Source organism: Falco cherrug, chromosome 5 (assembly GCF_023634085.1).
Source record: "Falco cherrug isolate bFalChe1 chromosome 5, bFalChe1.pri, whole genome shotgun sequence".
In the NCBI taxonomy this organism is placed as follows: domain Eukaryota; kingdom Metazoa; phylum Chordata; class Aves; order Falconiformes; family Falconidae; genus Falco; species Falco cherrug.
The window spans coordinates 16,652,625-16,669,748 of record NC_073701.1 but is presented as its reverse complement, the minus strand read 5'-3'; the positions used below and the strand labels follow the sequence as shown (position 1 = coordinate 16,669,748).

The 17,124-nt window shown below is 40.8% G+C and overlaps 1 protein-coding gene across 2 annotated transcripts in view; it reads left to right on the top strand.

Moving 5' to 3' along the window:
• Positions 1-17,124, top strand: part of STK38L (serine/threonine kinase 38 like) — a 50,714-nt gene that overhangs the window by 24,278 nt on the left and 9,312 nt on the right. For both annotated transcript variants that reach the window (XM_055711665.1, XM_055711666.1), the window contains exons 2-11: positions 4,802-4,946; positions 6,714-6,765; positions 8,021-8,143; positions 8,723-8,806; positions 11,449-11,572; positions 12,142-12,296; positions 13,114-13,216; positions 14,012-14,073; positions 15,678-15,795; positions 16,206-16,329. In XM_055711665.1, coding sequence (XP_055567640.1) covers positions 4,813-4,946; positions 6,714-6,765; positions 8,021-8,143; positions 8,723-8,806; positions 11,449-11,572; positions 12,142-12,296; positions 13,114-13,216; positions 14,012-14,073; positions 15,678-15,795; positions 16,206-16,329 — 1,079 coding nt within the window. In that variant the 5' untranslated portion in view covers positions 4,802-4,812. The remainder of the gene's footprint in view (positions 1-4,801; positions 4,947-6,713; positions 6,766-8,020; positions 8,144-8,722; positions 8,807-11,448; positions 11,573-12,141; positions 12,297-13,113; positions 13,217-14,011; positions 14,074-15,677; positions 15,796-16,205; positions 16,330-17,124) is intronic.

Below are 17,124 nucleotides of genomic sequence, written 5' to 3'. Positions count from 1 at the left end.
GAAGGATCTGAAATTATGAACTTACCCGCATTGGGAGTTTGTTTTTTAGTGTGTTTTGTTGGGTTTTTTGGTTTTGTTTTGATTTTGTGGTGGTGTTTTTTTTCCTATCCAAGTGTTTGAATCTTCATCATCACTACAGTTCAAATGTTTGATGATGTGAAGTGTTATGATTGTGCTTTCTACTCCACATCCATGTCCTGTTCCTTCATTTTACAGGCTGGAAAGTATGCCATGGGGTAATAAAGCCAGTTTCTTGAGGTCTTGTTGCACATCTGTTGCAGGATCCTCTTTCATCCCTTATTATGCTTGTGTCTTTAAAGGCGAGAGCTACCTGGAGATGTAGAAACAGGCTCTAAAATTCCTGAGGGTGTCAAACCTCCATCCTTCCTTCCTGCCAAACAACAGCTCTGTGCTCTCCCTCACCTTCACACATCCTGGATGCCCTGAGCTGGAGCTGTGAAAGCTGGAGACAATGTGCAAGAGGCTTCAATTTTGTGTTCTCATCCCTTCCTGATTAGAAAGTGATCCCACAAAGTGCCAAGTGTTTCTTTCGGGGGAGAACGGTTCTCCAGGTGCCTTGATTTCTTCCATCTCTCCTCCTCTGAGTTGTAGCAGGTGGGATTGGATGCCTGCCTCAATGATTTTTGTTCTCATTAACTGGAGTCTTAATCTGATAGTCTAATATAAAAACATTAATGATGGGCTGTGGGAGCTGCCAAGAAGTGCCCCAGAGAGGACATGAGTGTTGAGTTACCAGTTGTGTAGCAGAAGCTGGAAGCTCCTGTCAGGAAAATCAATCAAGGGTTTGACTAGAGCTGTTGTGGTAGGTAGGTAGGATTAAAGTTGTAGTAAACTTCTTGGCCTTTCTCCGCTTCCCAGTCAGGAAAGATCTGGGAATAAAAAGATCAAACGTATGCTTTGACCAGGCAGCATTTTTCTAGCAGAAAGGAGAGGTCCCTTCCAACTGAAATAGCGTGTGCTGAGTTTGGAGAGACTTGCTTAGAGGAAACATTTGAAAATTCCAGTTTATTAGCACTGGGCCTGCTGTCCCCTTTCTGCTGTTGTACCTTGCTCTCATCCTTCAGGAACGTCCTTCAACTCCTCCCTGCTACACTGCTGTCCCACTTGCCTCTGCGGGCAAGATTTGCACATCTGTAGCTCCTCATCCCCATGGAGTAGGTGCTTGCTGCTGAGCTGAGCAGGCATCAGGAGAAAGGCTCATGCTGTGAGTTCAGCCATCCATCCAGGAGGCACAGGCTTGATTTCTGGGCCAAGCAGCACATATGGCATCTCTGCTTCTGGCAGCTCTGAGGTGATGTCCTGCAGGCTGTGCGCTGCTCAGTGTCTTCTGTCGATTAGATGGGTTTGATGTCTCTCTCATTCACAGCCAGTGGTATATCATTTTTTCCGAATTAACAGGCCCTTCAGAAAGAAAGATCTTTGGTCCTCAGCAGCCAGAGGAGTTTTGGCCAAATGCCTCTGGCTGGTTTAACATGACCTTCTCTGTGGTCCAGGGAGCCTAGTGCAGGGCTGGTGATGCAGCAGGAATAGAATGGTTCCATTATGCAAATGGAATGAATTTGGGTGAATTAGTAGGTTTTTGAGGGCATTTCCAAGAAACTATGGGTGGCACCTTTTCAAAACATGCCCGTTAATGTGGTGAGGTCAGTAGAAATAGCCTGTGCTGTCAATAAAAGCCCCCATTTTGAAGCTTCTTCCTTTCCACCCACATCCCCTCCGGTATCATTTGTTTATAAAGGTCATGCTCAAGGACTTTACTTGGTTACTCCCAACTGAATATTTTGTTTGAGATGTGGATTTGTGCTTTGTTTGAGGGTTTTCTAGTGGAAGCAGAGAGGCAGGAGGAAAAAGGATGAAGAGATTTTCTCGGCTGTGAGTTGACATGGGTCTGTGCTCTTTTCCACTTACATTGGGGAACCTGGAGAGCTTAGGGCACCACTTGGTTTTACAAAGTTGTTTATTTTCCCCATGGTGACAGAGCTTGCTGGGGACACTGGTTGCAGTCTGAGCAAATGTAAGGTAAATTCTCTCTCAAGGAAATAATGTGCTGTGGTGCAGCATGGTCTGGAGGCAGGGCTGGTGGGGTGTGTGTAGGATAAATGGGATGCTGGAAGCAATTGCTTCTAGTGATGTAGCCCTCCTGCTTTGGTGAGCTTATGTCATGGTGTGATGGTAAAGTCGGTACAAGTTTCTTCTCTGGTAAACAGCTTTCTCTGAGCTTACTAATTTACAGATTGGGTTCTTGTCTGCATTCTCCTACTGTAGAACCATCGTGAGGGTCAGCCCTGCTATTTATAGTGTGCTGTGCTGCCAGAATAGTTATCTCCTTTTTACAGGCTTAATAAAATCAGGTGACTTTAGATTTGCTATTTGGTAACGTCTGTGAGTTTGTGAGTATAGAAGCATGGAAAAACAAATTAACGGGAAATAAAATTGCAGTCTTACTTTCCCCTACCAGGAATACAAGACGTGGAAAAGACGAATACCCTGTTGTTTGCTAGTGCTAGAGTGTACTCATTATACCTTAAGTAAAGGTTAATCCATTTCAAGCCTGGGTTAATGCTACGTTATCCTGGCACTTCAGAATGATCAGAAGGCAGGTTTTTACTCTATTAGGTCATTTCTTGAAATAACTTAATCACAGATACCAGTGTGTGGTCAGTAGTTGCTCTGTTTGATTTGCGTGTGTCAACATGCTGTTGGTTTTGCTCTCAGATGCCTGTTAATTTATCTTTTCCCACCTATCAAGGGAGAGAAAGAGTGCGGTATTGTACAACAGACTTGATAGGGAGAGCAGTGCTAAGTTCTGCCAACTTTTGGAGCAGTGTCCAGTGTGGGGTATGTCTTTGTGTGAAGAATAGAACCCCTTAATTTTTAGTAAAGACTGTTAAGATTGACAGCTCTCATATTCCTATAGTAGAAAACTGAAGAGGATAAAAGACTCATTAAAAAATAGAAATATTGACATCATCTTAAAGCAGCTGTATTGTAATTAAAACCTCTTTGTATATGTAGAGAAAGATACATTTTTGTTCTCAGAATTCTGGCGTCTTGTGCATTGCAAAATACACAGCTAAAATAATACCTACATAATGTTATAAAAAGCCTTTATTTGTGACACAGCAGCTGTGTTTCTGGCAACAAATATCTTATTGTTGCAACAAATCCAATTACAAATCCACAAGATAAAATACCATCCTCCCGGAGGGCAGCAGACAAATCTGAAACAAAAAATCCAGAGCAGGGTTAAGCAATCTTCCTGTCCTGATGTGGACGTGCAGATTTCCTTCTGTATGAAACTTTTAATCGGTTCACCTTAAGAAGTATTAGGATCTGCTGGAAGATCATAATTTGGGATTTGTCTTCCTCAAAATCCCCTGGTGATATAGAAGGTTACGTAAATAATCAAAGGGACTGCATGTACTTCTGTGTCATTTTCCAAAAACAACCCCTAAACAACCTGAACAAATGAGCATGGGGCTGAGATGCTGCTGTTCATGGCTCCCCTCTGTGAGGCTCTACTAAAGCGCCTCCAGGTAGGGCATGAGTCCTTGCGCAAACTGTGATTTTTTTTTTTATTATTATTATTTTTATTTTTTGGTTGGTTGGTGGGTTCAGTTGGGTTGGGTTTTTATCTCCCCTGTCTTCCCTAGACCAGCTGCAAGGGACTCAGGACTGTCCTAAGATGGCTTTTCCCAGCATCAAAAGTGGTGTTCTAGTACATCTAAGTTCTTTGGGTTGAAGATGAAAGCTATCAAAGAGAGTAACCTTCCTTTCCTCTTCCAAGTTTTCAACTGCTCAGTGACCACGTGCCCTGACCTCTAAGTACTTCACCTACAAGGGTAACGTTATTTACAGCAGTGTAAGACTACTCCCCTTGCAAATTTTAGAATCCAGACACAGGGAGCTCTGTAATGAACAGCCACTCCAGAAAATGCTCATTTCATTCATCAGTGGCATGGCACAGAGATGGTTGCAAAGGAAACAAACAGAAAGACTGGTTGCCTAATGGTCTTGTGGTGGGGAAGGGTTTTCTATTTTTGGTGGTTGGTTGCTGCTTTAAAAAAACCCAACTAAACAAAAACCCAGAAACAGCAGTTTTCCAATTAAGATATAGCAATTCCATTTTTCATTTTCATGTGATAATTTCTAGAAATACCCCACAGCTGTCCACATGTAATTTTGTTGAGCAGCTTTAAAATCTGAAAATACTTGATGGCTATCTTCCAGCCGTGAGTGAAATAGCTTCTCCTCTGAATGGGATTAGGGTTTTTGCCCGTTTAGTTTTTCATTTTAACCTGTCCTTTTGGTACCATCTAAGATTTCTGCAGTCCGAAATTGTCGTAGAGTTGTGACGTGTCCAGCTGTGGGAGCTGTCTGGTCCTTCTCTTACTTCCCCCTTCTCCTTTCCATGTTTTGCTGCCTCTTCCCTCCCCCGGGCTGGGCTCAGGTCCACCAGAGGTATGTTTTCCTCATTCGTGGACAAGCGTGCTGAGTGAGCTGCCTGTAGCCTGCATCATTCTTTGCTATTATTCACCCTTTGTTTTGCCAGCATGTCGTTATTTTTTTTAGAGAGTGGGTAGTAAGTCCTCCTGCTATCTTGGGATAATTTTATAGTACAGGTTTTTTTAATGGAGTTTCTTATATCATGTATCCACAGTACCTTTCCTGTGAATTCTGTAGTGTCTAAGAATTTGAGATGGGGAGTGGGAAAGAGGAGTATTTTTTTTTAAATAGATATTTTTTTTCAAGTGAGTAACCATTTGACATGCTGTTTCAGTACATGTTACCATGGCGATGACTGCAGGGACTACAACATCCTTTCCCATGAGTAACCACACCCGGGAGAGAGTGACGGTTGCCAAACTTACACTGGAGAACTTCTACAGCAACCTAATCATACAGCACGAAGAGAGAGAAACCAGGTACTGGCTCTGCCTCCTCTCACCCCTCTTGAGCTCTTCTTTGTTGGCTTTTGGCAGTGTGTGTTTAAGGGCACTTTGATCCACATGCACAGAGCATTCTGGTTGTAAGGAGCTAATCCCCAAAGGGCGCAGGCTACCTTTCAGCTGCTGGCTCTGCTGTGAGGCCTGGGAACATCCCCTGCTACTGCACCAAGCAGTCACTGAGAAACTGAGGACCTCCACTTCTGATGTTCTTGTACAATTTACCTCCTCATCAGGTTATTTCTACTTTGCAGAAACCACTCTGTGCAGGGTCTTACTGTACAGCATGTGTGGGGTTGGTGACCTCAGGTTCCTCCACGTGTGCCTGAGGGAATAAACTACAGAGGTAGATGCAGCAGAGCTGCTGATGGGTGGTAACTTGGTGTTGTGTAAGGCACTGGCTTGTGGTGTCTATTTGTGCTCTGCAGAATGGAGCTCGTGCCAAGACTCAAACCCTGCAGAAGGGGGTGTATAGGAGGTAGGGAACTCAATGGAGAGGTGTTTGACAGGATATGGGGTAAGAAAAGGAGGCAGAAAGCTGGGGGTGGCCTGGAGTGGAAATAAGGGGCAGCAAAGAGCATAGGGTTGGTGATGGGTGGTTTGAGAGGCTCCTGGGTGGACAGGAAGAATTTTGGGGATAATGTAATACCCACCCTTAAATTCTTCTTGGGTGGTTTTGAGTGGTAGTCCTTGCATAGGAGTATGCATTGGTCATCTCCACTTCAACTTCACTCATCAGTGCCCAATTCTGCTTGCAAAGTGGTGAAGTGCTACTTGAATTGTCAACGCACCAAGCATTTGATTATAATGAATGTTGTGTTTCAGATTGTCATCAGCATGTGAAATTGTCATTCCCCTGGTAATATGTTTTTAATTGAGGAGTTTTCAGCCAAGCAGCGAGGTTTCTCTCTTCGTCATATTTAGTCATTATCCCGTGTAATTGAGTTGCTTCTAGTTAGGAGAATAGACTGTCTGCTTTAATTTAGGGGATCCTGCTGTACTTCCCAAAGTGCAGAAAGACACCCACAGCTTGGCACCCAGCCTTCAAACTCCTGGCCCACTGCTAGTGGGTAGCTGGCTTTCTAAAAGCTGCACCCTGATGGTCATAAAGAAGCATCCCATGGGTGGAAAAAGAAGGGCCCAGTAGACACATTGCCACATGCTGAGCCCCCGCCATCTGTGGGGTACTTCCAGGCTTCAGTCCCTGCTCAGACCCTCCCAGCCTGGCACGGCACCAGCTGGAGGAGTCCTGGGACAGTGAGCCCTGGCCTAGGTAGGACACTGGGAGGAAATGATGATGGGTCTAGGGTGGGTAGAGTTAGTTGGCATGAGAGCAAGGGGAGCAGGACCAGGAGTGTGACCAGGGAGAGAGAGGTCAACAAGGCTGGGGCTGGCGGTGAAAGCTGGAGCTGGCTGAAGGTAGAGCTGGGATAGAAATGGTGGAAAAAAACATGTTTATTCTGATTTGTAATCCTAATTGATAAAAACAGCCTTACTTCAACAAGATTAGATGAAGAAATATAAGCCACGAGAGTGGTTATACCTTTGGACATTTAATGCCTAATTCTGCAAATACATAAGTATGGTCTTACATTTGCGTATGCATTTTCAACAGCTTTGGTCACAAATGAGTGAATGGGTGGAGTGTGCAGTTACGTCTTCAGATTTCCATTTAAGGCATATTCTTTGGTATATGGAATATATGATTAATAAATAAAAGCAATCTCCTGTTTCTCCCCTTCACAGGCAGAAGAAGCTAGAAGTGGCTATGGAAGAGGAAGGCCTCGCAGATGAGGAGGTAAATACTGCTTAAGTAACCTTTGAAGGGGTTGTTTTGCTTTTGTTCCACTACTTCAAATTGGCATTTGAGGAGCTTACAGAAACATTAGCTAGCATGACATTAAGTTTTACTTTGTAAATGAACATCGCCAATGTAAATAACTTATTAGGGAAGCTGTGAGTATGCTTGAATGATACTTGTAATAGCTAAGGCTTTTCAAGCCACCCTTAGTCCTTATGACACATATGGCTGCAGCAGGTATATGACATGCTTTTCAAAGATTAAAGTAGTTTGCCATTATGTTTGGCAGGAAAAAAATGTGAAATGCTTTTAGATGTGGGTAGAAAGCAAAATGCTGAACCATTTTTTCTTGATTTAAACAACAAATTGGGCACACCTTTTCTCCATTCGGATACAGATGAAAAGGGATCTCTGTCCGGTTGGCATCTCTCAGAACTTTGCTCAGTAAATTGCCTGTCTGAGGTCTGTCACACCATGGCTGCCTGTACTGCCTTCAGGATAGGCAGGGAAGTAGGAGCAGCGCCTGGTAACTTCTGAGAAGAGGGAGAAGTGAGTGTGGGTGCCTAATGCCATCTTGTGGTTTTAAATGACGCTGTCATGCTACTACAAAACCTGGCAGGTGCCTGAGCGATGGCACTCGTTAGCAGTGTCTGAGATCTTCTCAGCATCTTTGGGAGCATAGGTCGGCACGTGCCTTCTCTCAGGGTGAATCCCGTTGACATTTTTATAGAACAAAAGACATGACAGGATTTGGACAGATTTTTCTTCCAAATAAGAGTGTTTGCCTGCCATACACTATTTATAGCAAAATCCATTTGGTTTAAGGTGGGTCTCTGCTGCTGCCTGTGAGACTCCTTGTCATCACGCTTTTCAGTGGGATGCAATTTTCAGTTTTTATTGATCCTTCACCCTACCCAAAAACTGCCTCAGCTAGTGACTTTGTCCTTAGGACTGACATACTTTGTTGGAACCAGTATGATTTTTTTTTTCCTTTTCATTTTTTTAATAACTATTTATTCAAGTAATAAAAAAAACCCAACACCAACATCCCCTGCCCAAGTGAAACTGGGCCTGAGGCCTCTATATAAAAGACTGTGCTCATGGATCATACTTTGAGATATTCAGAAAGACTTCTTCTACATTTTCTCTGTAATCCTAATGGGAGAGAGAATGTTTCACAGGAAGGTAGATTGTATATCTTGATTTCCTACTGTCCAATAACGCAGAAATGTATGCGTATGTGTCTCCTTAGAAAAAATTGCGCAGGTCACAACATGCTCGCAAAGAAACAGAGTTTCTGCGACTGAAGAGGACTAGACTTGGCTTGGATGACTTTGAATCTTTGAAAGTTATAGGAAGAGGAGCATTTGGGGAGGTTTGTGACATTCTTGCTTGAATAGGATATTAAAATTGGATTTAATATTAAAATGAAACATTTTAAGTATGGAATAAAAAGTTCCAGTTGGGGAATATTATTGCAGAAGAATAGCTATTTGAGTAATTGTGCAAGTATGGTAAGTCCAGTAATGAATTATGTGCCTTGATTTCTCAAGGCCTCTGGGAAGGCCCTTAGTTTCCCACAGCTTCCCAAACTGTTGTTGTCCATTTGGCCCTCTGAAATGATGGATTTGCAGTTGCAGAGCTCCTCTCTGTAAATGTCCTGCCTGCCTGGTGTCACATCACAGTTGTATCTGCTCCTGAATTTTAGTGTACACAATCTCACGGCTACCTGGAATTTAGTTAGTGGCTGCTAACTTTTCTAAAAAAATAACTACTTCAAACTTCATCACTAGTACTAGTGTTGTACATTGTGTAGAAACATTTCTGTTTTCCATGTGTTTTTGAACGTTTAACAAAGGAACTGTTCCATGCCCAGTAGAGCCTTCCAGTAGATTCCATGCTGGGGTCTAGTTTCTGAGGTAGAGAATTGTTTGGGTTATATTTCTCATTATAGGTACGCCTTGTTCAGAAGAAGGATACTGGTCACATTTATGCAATGAAGATACTAAGAAAAGCAGATATGCTGGAGAAAGAGCAGGTTTGTGTTGGATAAGTCCCCTAGATTTCAAGTTTATACTGTCTAGAAAATTCCCACAGTTCTTTGTGGCAGATACTGTTTGGCCATTTTTTCCACTTCGAAAGCCCTAATGATGATATAGCAGCCCAAAGCATTTATGGAGTTGCTACCGTAGTACAAAAGAATAAGCAGAAGTTAGGAAAGAAGGTCATGTAATAGCATTTTGAAAAATGTTCTATTTGGAATAGTGACAAGTATTTTTTTTTCTCCCTTCCTTTATCAATGCAGACCTTATGGTACTTAATCTGTAAAACTGCATTTCAAGGAGATGCTTCTTGCAAAGTAATACTGTGCCATAGTGAAAACTGAGATTATTTGATGTTTTCTTTTGGTGGTTAGATACTGACAGATGTCACATTGTTCATTGGCTTTGTTTTCCTTTATTTTGCTTTTTAATCAGCTCTTGTCTTGTTCTGCTTTACTTTGTTTTTATTAGTTTGGTTTGGGGTTTGCTTTCACTTTTTAGTTAGTAATTCACTGCAAATTCCCCGTAAGACACAGCAAGTACTGTAGCACCACAAAGCAAAGAAATCAAGTATGAATGTCTCAAGGGAAAGGGCAGATGAAAGAAGACTTCTTACCAGTGCAAACCTTACCCATCATTTGATCTTATATTACATTTCTTTGCATTGGTACTCATACTTTTTTTTTTTTTTTCCCCCCTGGCACAGACTGTGTGTCTTCTCAAGCCCATGCCCTGAATATAGGGAACCAGAGGAGCAGCATGTGCTGCACAGCAGCCAGGATGTGTGTGGCCCTCTGAAGCCTTGCCCCCATTTCAGAACCTGATGTGGCAAGGAGGCTTAGCTCACACTCTCCATTTAGTTCGGGACAGTAATCTTCCTTGGAGAGTGTTTATCTGCTGTAATTTTCATTGCCTGGTTTGTTCAATGGAAAGCAACACAGGGCACAAATACAAGAAAATTGAGATTATTTTTTTTTTTTTCAAGCCTGATAGCACTGGGAGATAACCTGGCTGTTCTTTAAGCAAGGTTTTAACATTGTGTTTTATAGCTACATTGAGGAGCAGAGGGTAGAAAGAAATAACAATAGACAGAGCTAGATAAATCAAAGCTGGAGTGCCTACTGCAGAGAGAGAACCCATGGCCCTGTGAAAAGAACATACACATGTGAAGATGTTCCTGGCCAGTAGAATTGGTGAAGAGATGCAGAAGACTGCTGTTAATTGGTAATAGCCCTCAAAGCTGGAATAGTGTACATATTTTCTCTCCAGAAGTTGCCTTCTAGTGTATGAATAATGAAACTCTTAGAGCTGTCAAGAAATATTTTTTCCATGCATATGTCTTTCATTTTTCTTCAGGATGAGGGTACGTTCTAGTGAAACATACACCCCTCCTCCAATCTCTATTATTCTTATTTTCCAGTGAATTCATGGGGTAGCAGCTCTCTGTATATTTTTCAAAGCCTCAGCTGGGACTGCAGTATCCTGGGCAAGGTCAGACATTCCCAAACTCACTTGCCCAGGACCAACATCAGCAGCAGCCATGGCCGTATTAGTTCTGGGTCAGCTTCATGCACATCATTTGGAGGAATGGCTCCATCTTCTCCCTGCACCCCCCACCCTTAAATAACCCAAGACCCTTACCATTTTTGCACTGCTTTAATACTGGCCGCTGAGCTCATTGCTACCTGCCATCATCTCTAAGGCCTGAAATGCATCCCAGTCCTTTTCCCACTTGGCCAAGGCACTTACCGTGCAGTTCAAGTAAGGTATGCCCTGTATGTGCATACATACGTGTACCATCTGGAAGGGGTTCACGCACCATCGGTGGCGTGCACAATGTGGCTTTGGGAACCAGACAGCAGTTCCCTGTAAGTCAGGCATTTCTTCTTCACAGCAATGAAGGAATTGGGTTTTGCAGGAAGAAATTAGTTTAGACAGTGTCACTTTTGCTAGAGAAGATTCCCCAGGCTTATCTTGCCAAGTTTAAACTGTGAGTTTTAACTCAGTTTAAACTATCTATATAGAAGTGGTTATTAGCTTTCTGTTTCTTTGTATACTTATATGAGAAATCTAGTAACTTCTGACAGTAATCATAATGCATCTACCATTTTACCTCTTGGTTCTTGCATTCTTTAAGACCAGCTCTGGCCTTTTCCAATGTTTTTGTCAGTATTTGCACACTGAATGGCATGTTAAATTTTTGTCTCAGCTTGCAGTAGGGACACTACCATATAAAGCTCTGTGATGGTCAGCTTTATAATTTTTTTGGATGTTCCTATTTCATGTTAGGGTGTAGTAAAGAAGGGAATTGCACTTTTCCACCAGCTTTATGAGTTCTTTCCAACAAAAAAACCAAACCCTGCTTAGCAGTCTGTGCTTTGTGTTTCTAGAGATTGCTTCAGCAGAGTTGTGTGAATGGTTATTTTCAACATTAAGTTGATTTCTGGTGGGTATTTTCTGAGGACTTTGTAGGATCTAGTTAAAAATTATGAAAAATATGAATATGAAAAGAGCATGAAAAATAGCCTTGTTAGTAAAGATCGTTAAAATAGATCGTAGGACTAGGAATATAATGTGGTGTTTGTTGCTGAAATACTTAAATTGTCCTTTAATAACGGTAATTCTAAAAAAAATCTAGGTGGCCCATATCCGAGCAGAAAGAGATATTTTGGTTGAAGCAGATGGAGCCTGGGTAGTGAAAATGTTTTACAGCTTTCAGGATAAAAGAAACCTTTACCTGATCATGGAGTTCTTACCTGGAGGTAAGCTGTATGCTGTGGTGTCAGGTGATAAAAGTACCTCTTCCTTAGTTTTTGTTGTCAGCTTCATAAAATCTTAGAAACAAGGATGCTGTGTGATTTGTGATAATAAACAATTTAATGCTGTTGAAAAGATGTCACAGTAATGTAACCATTCCTGATTTTTAGGGGAAGAGAAAGGTTATGAAGGGGTGTTAAAATAGACTTGGATTAAATAATTACTGTAATCCAATGTTCTGCTTTATACTGCTGAAGCTATTAACAGTAAAATCAAAATAAAACCTCTTGTTTAAACAGTTTATTTGTGCAATTCATGTATTATGTGTTACAATTCACTATTATCTTCTTGGGCTGTCCAACTAAAATTCCTATTTAGAATTTTCAACAGTTTTACATCCAGTTTACTGAAAAAGTATGTTGGGTTTGTAGGTCCTTACAGTAATAGTTCTATAATTAGTAGCTATAAGGCCAGTTACAAGGTTAAATTTGGATTCTACTGGGGTTTCATGTAGAATTAGTCTTGTGATTAAAATGTTCTGATTTCTAAGCTGTGTTTTCTTCTCTTTGATTAGGTGACATGATGACCTTACTAATGAAGAAAGATACCTTATCAGAAGAGGAGACACAGTTTTACATTTCTGAAACTGTGTTGGCCATAGATGCTATTCACCAACTGGGATTCATCCACAGAGATATTAAACCAGATAACCTTCTGCTGGATGCTAAGGCATGTCATGTGCATGTAAATTGCCTATGCTTTAAATATCTGTCTGCAGATGATGCCATTAGAGTGGTGCTAATTGGTGGGAACCAGTAGTGCCACACCAGTGATTTAAACTAGCTGGAGTAAAGACAGAAAGTGGTGTTAACTATCTTTTCCTTGTACCAATATACTTAAAGCAAAACTGCCCTTGTTTTTTGTTGGAAAAGCTTTTAACCCTTTTAAGTCAAGCCTGACCCACTTAGGGTATCCAAATGCTCATATTCATGCATATTAAAAACTGATACACTCAGTTACTTCAAGACAAATGAAAGCACAAAACATTCGAGCAATGCTAAATAATCAGTTCAGTTCCTACAGTTATCTCATTTGTGTTACTGTCCAGTCACCAGCAGAAACACTCTGTCTGTTAGACTGACTACAGTGAGTCTCACACTCAGTAAGTATTGTACACAAGTCTGTGGACTATCTGGTATTGATGGCTGGAAACCTGGTTAAAGTGAGGTTACCATCAAAACAAAGGAATGTTATCCTGGAGGCTTACTCAGTCTCAGTGGTATCCAGTTCAAAACAAAACCAGGCAAACTAGCTGCCCTCAGCTTTTGCAGAATTGTAGACCATTCCCAGGGGCAATAACCTGTTTGAGAGAAAACACGCTCCCGCAGTACACGGTTCAGACATTATTTGCCTACTTGCCCTGGATTAGGTAGTCCTGTGCAAGTCCATCATGGCCTGAGGAGGCACGTGCAGTATTAAAACTTCCCTTTTCAAGCACTACCTTTCTAAATTACATTTTCATCTTCTGATTTTTATTTTTTTTTAGGGTCATGTAAAACTCTCCGATTTTGGGCTATGCACAGGTTTAAAGAAAGCTCACAGAACTGAGTTCTACAGGAACCTTACACACAACCCACCAAGTGACTTCTGTAAGTATAAGGTGTCCTAGTTAAACAATTCTACAGTTCTGAACTGCAGCTATGCCACATCGTAATTTAGTTCTGCTGGGATAAGCAAGATTGGTCAGGCTGATTGCATGTAATTGGAAAACTGGAAATGCATGTTCCCTGGGACATGGAAGCTTTTCACAGGAAAGAAATTATGATTTCTGCAATGTTAATGTATTTTTGCACATTCATACACATATAAAAATCCACATAATGTAATGTATCTATGTTTTAATGTACTTTAATGTACTTTTCATAACAATGTTAGTGAAGTTAAAGAAATGCTCTTTCAGAAGGAACATGGGTTTCATGTGCCAACTGAAGTCAGGGGCAATCTCATGAACCTTTTTGTAAAAGTAAAGTTGTTGATCAACATGCCTTAGTGACACACCACGTTTGTCTTACTCCACAAATGTAAAACTTCTCTGCAGTTCTTCTTGGATTCTTCATTTGTTGCTTGAAAAAACATCACCCGTATCTGAATATATGTTGCCGGCTGCAACAACAAGTGCTGCTGATCTCAAATCGATCTGTAAAACTTATATCAAGTTTTAATTTAAAATTGCAGATTATGTGTCCTACTTACATGAGTTTCAGCTGCAAATTGGACAGTAGTTACTCATTACTGGTTTTTTTCCCCTCTCCAGTTGTAATTGTTTCTAGACTAAAGCATTCTAAGGATATAAAATAGTTATTCTTTGAAAACAGAATGCTGTCAACCTTTTCCTTTAATTCTTAAAAATGTATTTATTATCTAATAACTATTTTGTAAATTAGCATTTCAGAATATGAACTCAAAGAGAAAAGCAGAAACGTGGAAGAAGAACAGGCGACAGCTGGTAAGTTAATAAAACTATAATTTTTTTTTGCTTTTAAACTATTTGCAAGAAAAGTTAAATATAAGCATGGCATTAATGCTGCTGTTTTAAAAAAACTGGAAGACCATCATTCTTTACAGATGTCGCTCTCTTCAAGCTCCCCAAACTGCACATAACTCAAAAGCAGGTGGTCTAGTGACTCCAGTTGTGGAATAGCTCAGAGACCAGGGTTGCTTTGTCTGGTCTGTTTCCAGAGCTGTGACTATCAAGACCCTGCTCTTCTCTGTGCCTTCTTGTGTTTGTCTCTAGACTGATCTGGTATTGGCACCCTGTGTGAACTCCTGGGTTTAACTCCTGCGGTTCAGTGGCACAAGAAGATGCATAGCTGTGTAGTTCTTTTTCAGAGAACTGTGGGCAAAACTTCTGTGCCCTTTTGGTGAACAGGAATATGATGGAAAGGCAGTGGAGGGTGTTGGGACTGGAGTGCTGCAGCTTGGGTTTGCAATGAAGAATAATCAAGTAATAAAGGGAGCTCTGGCATTAACTCAAGGCGAAGTATCTGGTCATTCATGAGTTTTCAGAATTTCAGCCCTGCTCTTGATCTTTACCAAACAGCAGTTGCAAACCCCTCAGTTTTCAAATTTTGAACTTTTTGTTTTACACGCCCTGTTTAAGAAGTGATATGCTGCAGTATTCCCAAAAAGCTTTTGGGTGGGTTTTTTTCTTTCCTTGTGAGATATAATGAGATTACATTGCAGTCATGGTGCCTCATAGGTGCTGTATTTCACACCCTTACTACTTCTGCTTGGAGTCAAATCCCTGAAAAGTCTACATCTCCAGGTCCATAAAGACTGACGTAGCAGAACTGTGTGGTGAAGCTAGGTGAATCAATAAACAGTCCAACAGAGAATAAGAGGCCAAAATGAGAAGGAGCCATATTCTTGGTTTTCTATTGGCTTAAAACTAAATGTCTTGGCCTCGTTCAATCAAGTGAAGTGTTTTGTTTCTGATCAGACAAACACAGGTGAAATATTTTATTTTTTTTTCCTAGCCAAACTGGTCTTGGTGGACTTTTGTGAGTGTTTTTGTTGGTTTTCGGTCATCCCCTCCGGCCCTGCAAATTTTCCATCAGTAAAGAGAAATAGCTCAAGATTTAGTTATTAGCCACAACCATCTGGGCTGCATGTTGTAAAAGTTAAAAGCATGGAGCTTGGGTCCAGTAAGAGCTCAAATTAATTAAGAGCACAAATCAAGGGATCACCACTGGTTATCCCTTTTTAAAAAACCAAACCAACAACAAAACAAACCTAAACCAAAACTAAACCAGCAGAACTTGCATATCTTAGTAATGCGGCTACCTGAAACTTTAGCTAAGATGACCTTCTGATATTGCAGTGGGAATAATCTATGATTTCATTACATTTAGGGAGGGTGATTTCCATTTACTTTCAAGGTTCTCTGTGCTTACCCATGTAGAATAATAATGTTCTTGGGATTTTAGATATTGTGAATTTTCAAATTAAGCGTTCTTAAATAACAAGGTACCCTATATGTGAATCCCCAGGAAAAGGTTTTCCAAAGTGTAAAATCATACTATTTTTAAAGAGTTTATTCTTTTTTTCCAGGCATATTCTACTGTTGGAACCCCAGACTATATTGCACCAGAAGTATTTATGCAGACCGGGTACAACAAGCTGTGTGACTGGTGGTCTTTGGGAGTGATTATGTATGAAATGCTAATAGGTATGTTAAAGACCCTGACTTAAGAATCACTTCAAAGGTAACAGGGTCCATTAGTTCACTGAGTCTGATTCCCTGCCTAGTGGAGGTACCAGAATTTCATTCAGTTCCACCTGAAGTAAGCTGTAAATTCAGCTTCCAGAAAGCTTTGAAATGTTCCACCTTTCCAAGAAGACAGCAAGAGATGATGCCTCAGTTAGTTGTTTCAGTGAATAATTGTTCACTATTAAATGTTTTTGAGGGTCAGTCTTATTACCTGGAAGTAACGGAATACCATTTAATGTTACATTACAAAAGAAAACTTTTGGCTAGTACTCCTTGTTAGATTTGGGTGCCATGCTGGCAAAAGCAGAGGCCCAGGTCACATTCCTTTTCTGGGAAAAGCTTGTTGATTTTTCTGTTTGTTTGTGCAGGGTATCCACCTTTCTGCTCAGAAACACCACAAGAAACTTATAGGAAAGTTATGAACTGGAAAGAAACATTGGTATTTCCTCCAGAGGTGCCCATTTCAGAGAAAGCAAAGGATTTAATTCTAAGGTCAGTAACAAAAGCTCACTTCTGGCCACTCACCCAGACAGTCTTATCTTCCATTAGGTTAATTTTGTTCCACATGAAAGAAGTTTTAGGTTGGAGGGAAGGTTGTTTTCTTCTGTGCCACAATCCTTCATGGATTTTTTTTTTAAGAAAAAAAAAAAGTCTTTTTCCCTTTGCCATTTGTTTAACGTGAAGGAATAAGCTGTAATGATCTTGATTTGTACCACAGTGTTAGGAGAAACAGAGCAGACTGGGAAAAAAAGAAGGAAAAAATTATTAACACACAATTTGCCTCTTCTCAGAGGGAACTAGAAAATAACTGCTCGCCAGCATTTAATGCACTGAACAGAAATCTTTGGATGTTTTGGATTTACTCACTTTTTCCAAAATGGTAGGTTTTAGTCCATTCAGTTTGCACTGAAGTTTTTGTGAGGGGTTTAGGGATCAAGATCAGGCAGAAATGCTCTCTTGACCTGGGAGGTTTGGGGGAGGATGTGGTTTTCAGCTTTGACACACACACACACCCCCCCCCAAAAAAAAAAATTACAAGCTTACACAAATTCATTAAAGGCAAAAAGGGGAATGTACTTTGTAGTCAGAGCCAAGTAGTAAACTTTATTATTATTTCAAGCAGTGCTCCAGTAGCATACAACAAACGTAAGAAATAGAACAAACTGTTATTCTTAATCCAGTGATACTAACAGTTCAAATTATTTGATTATTGCTAATCCTCATTAATAAGTTAGTGTATAACAGTTTTATTGTGTTTTCAGTATCTATTTCACTAGCATTATGCTT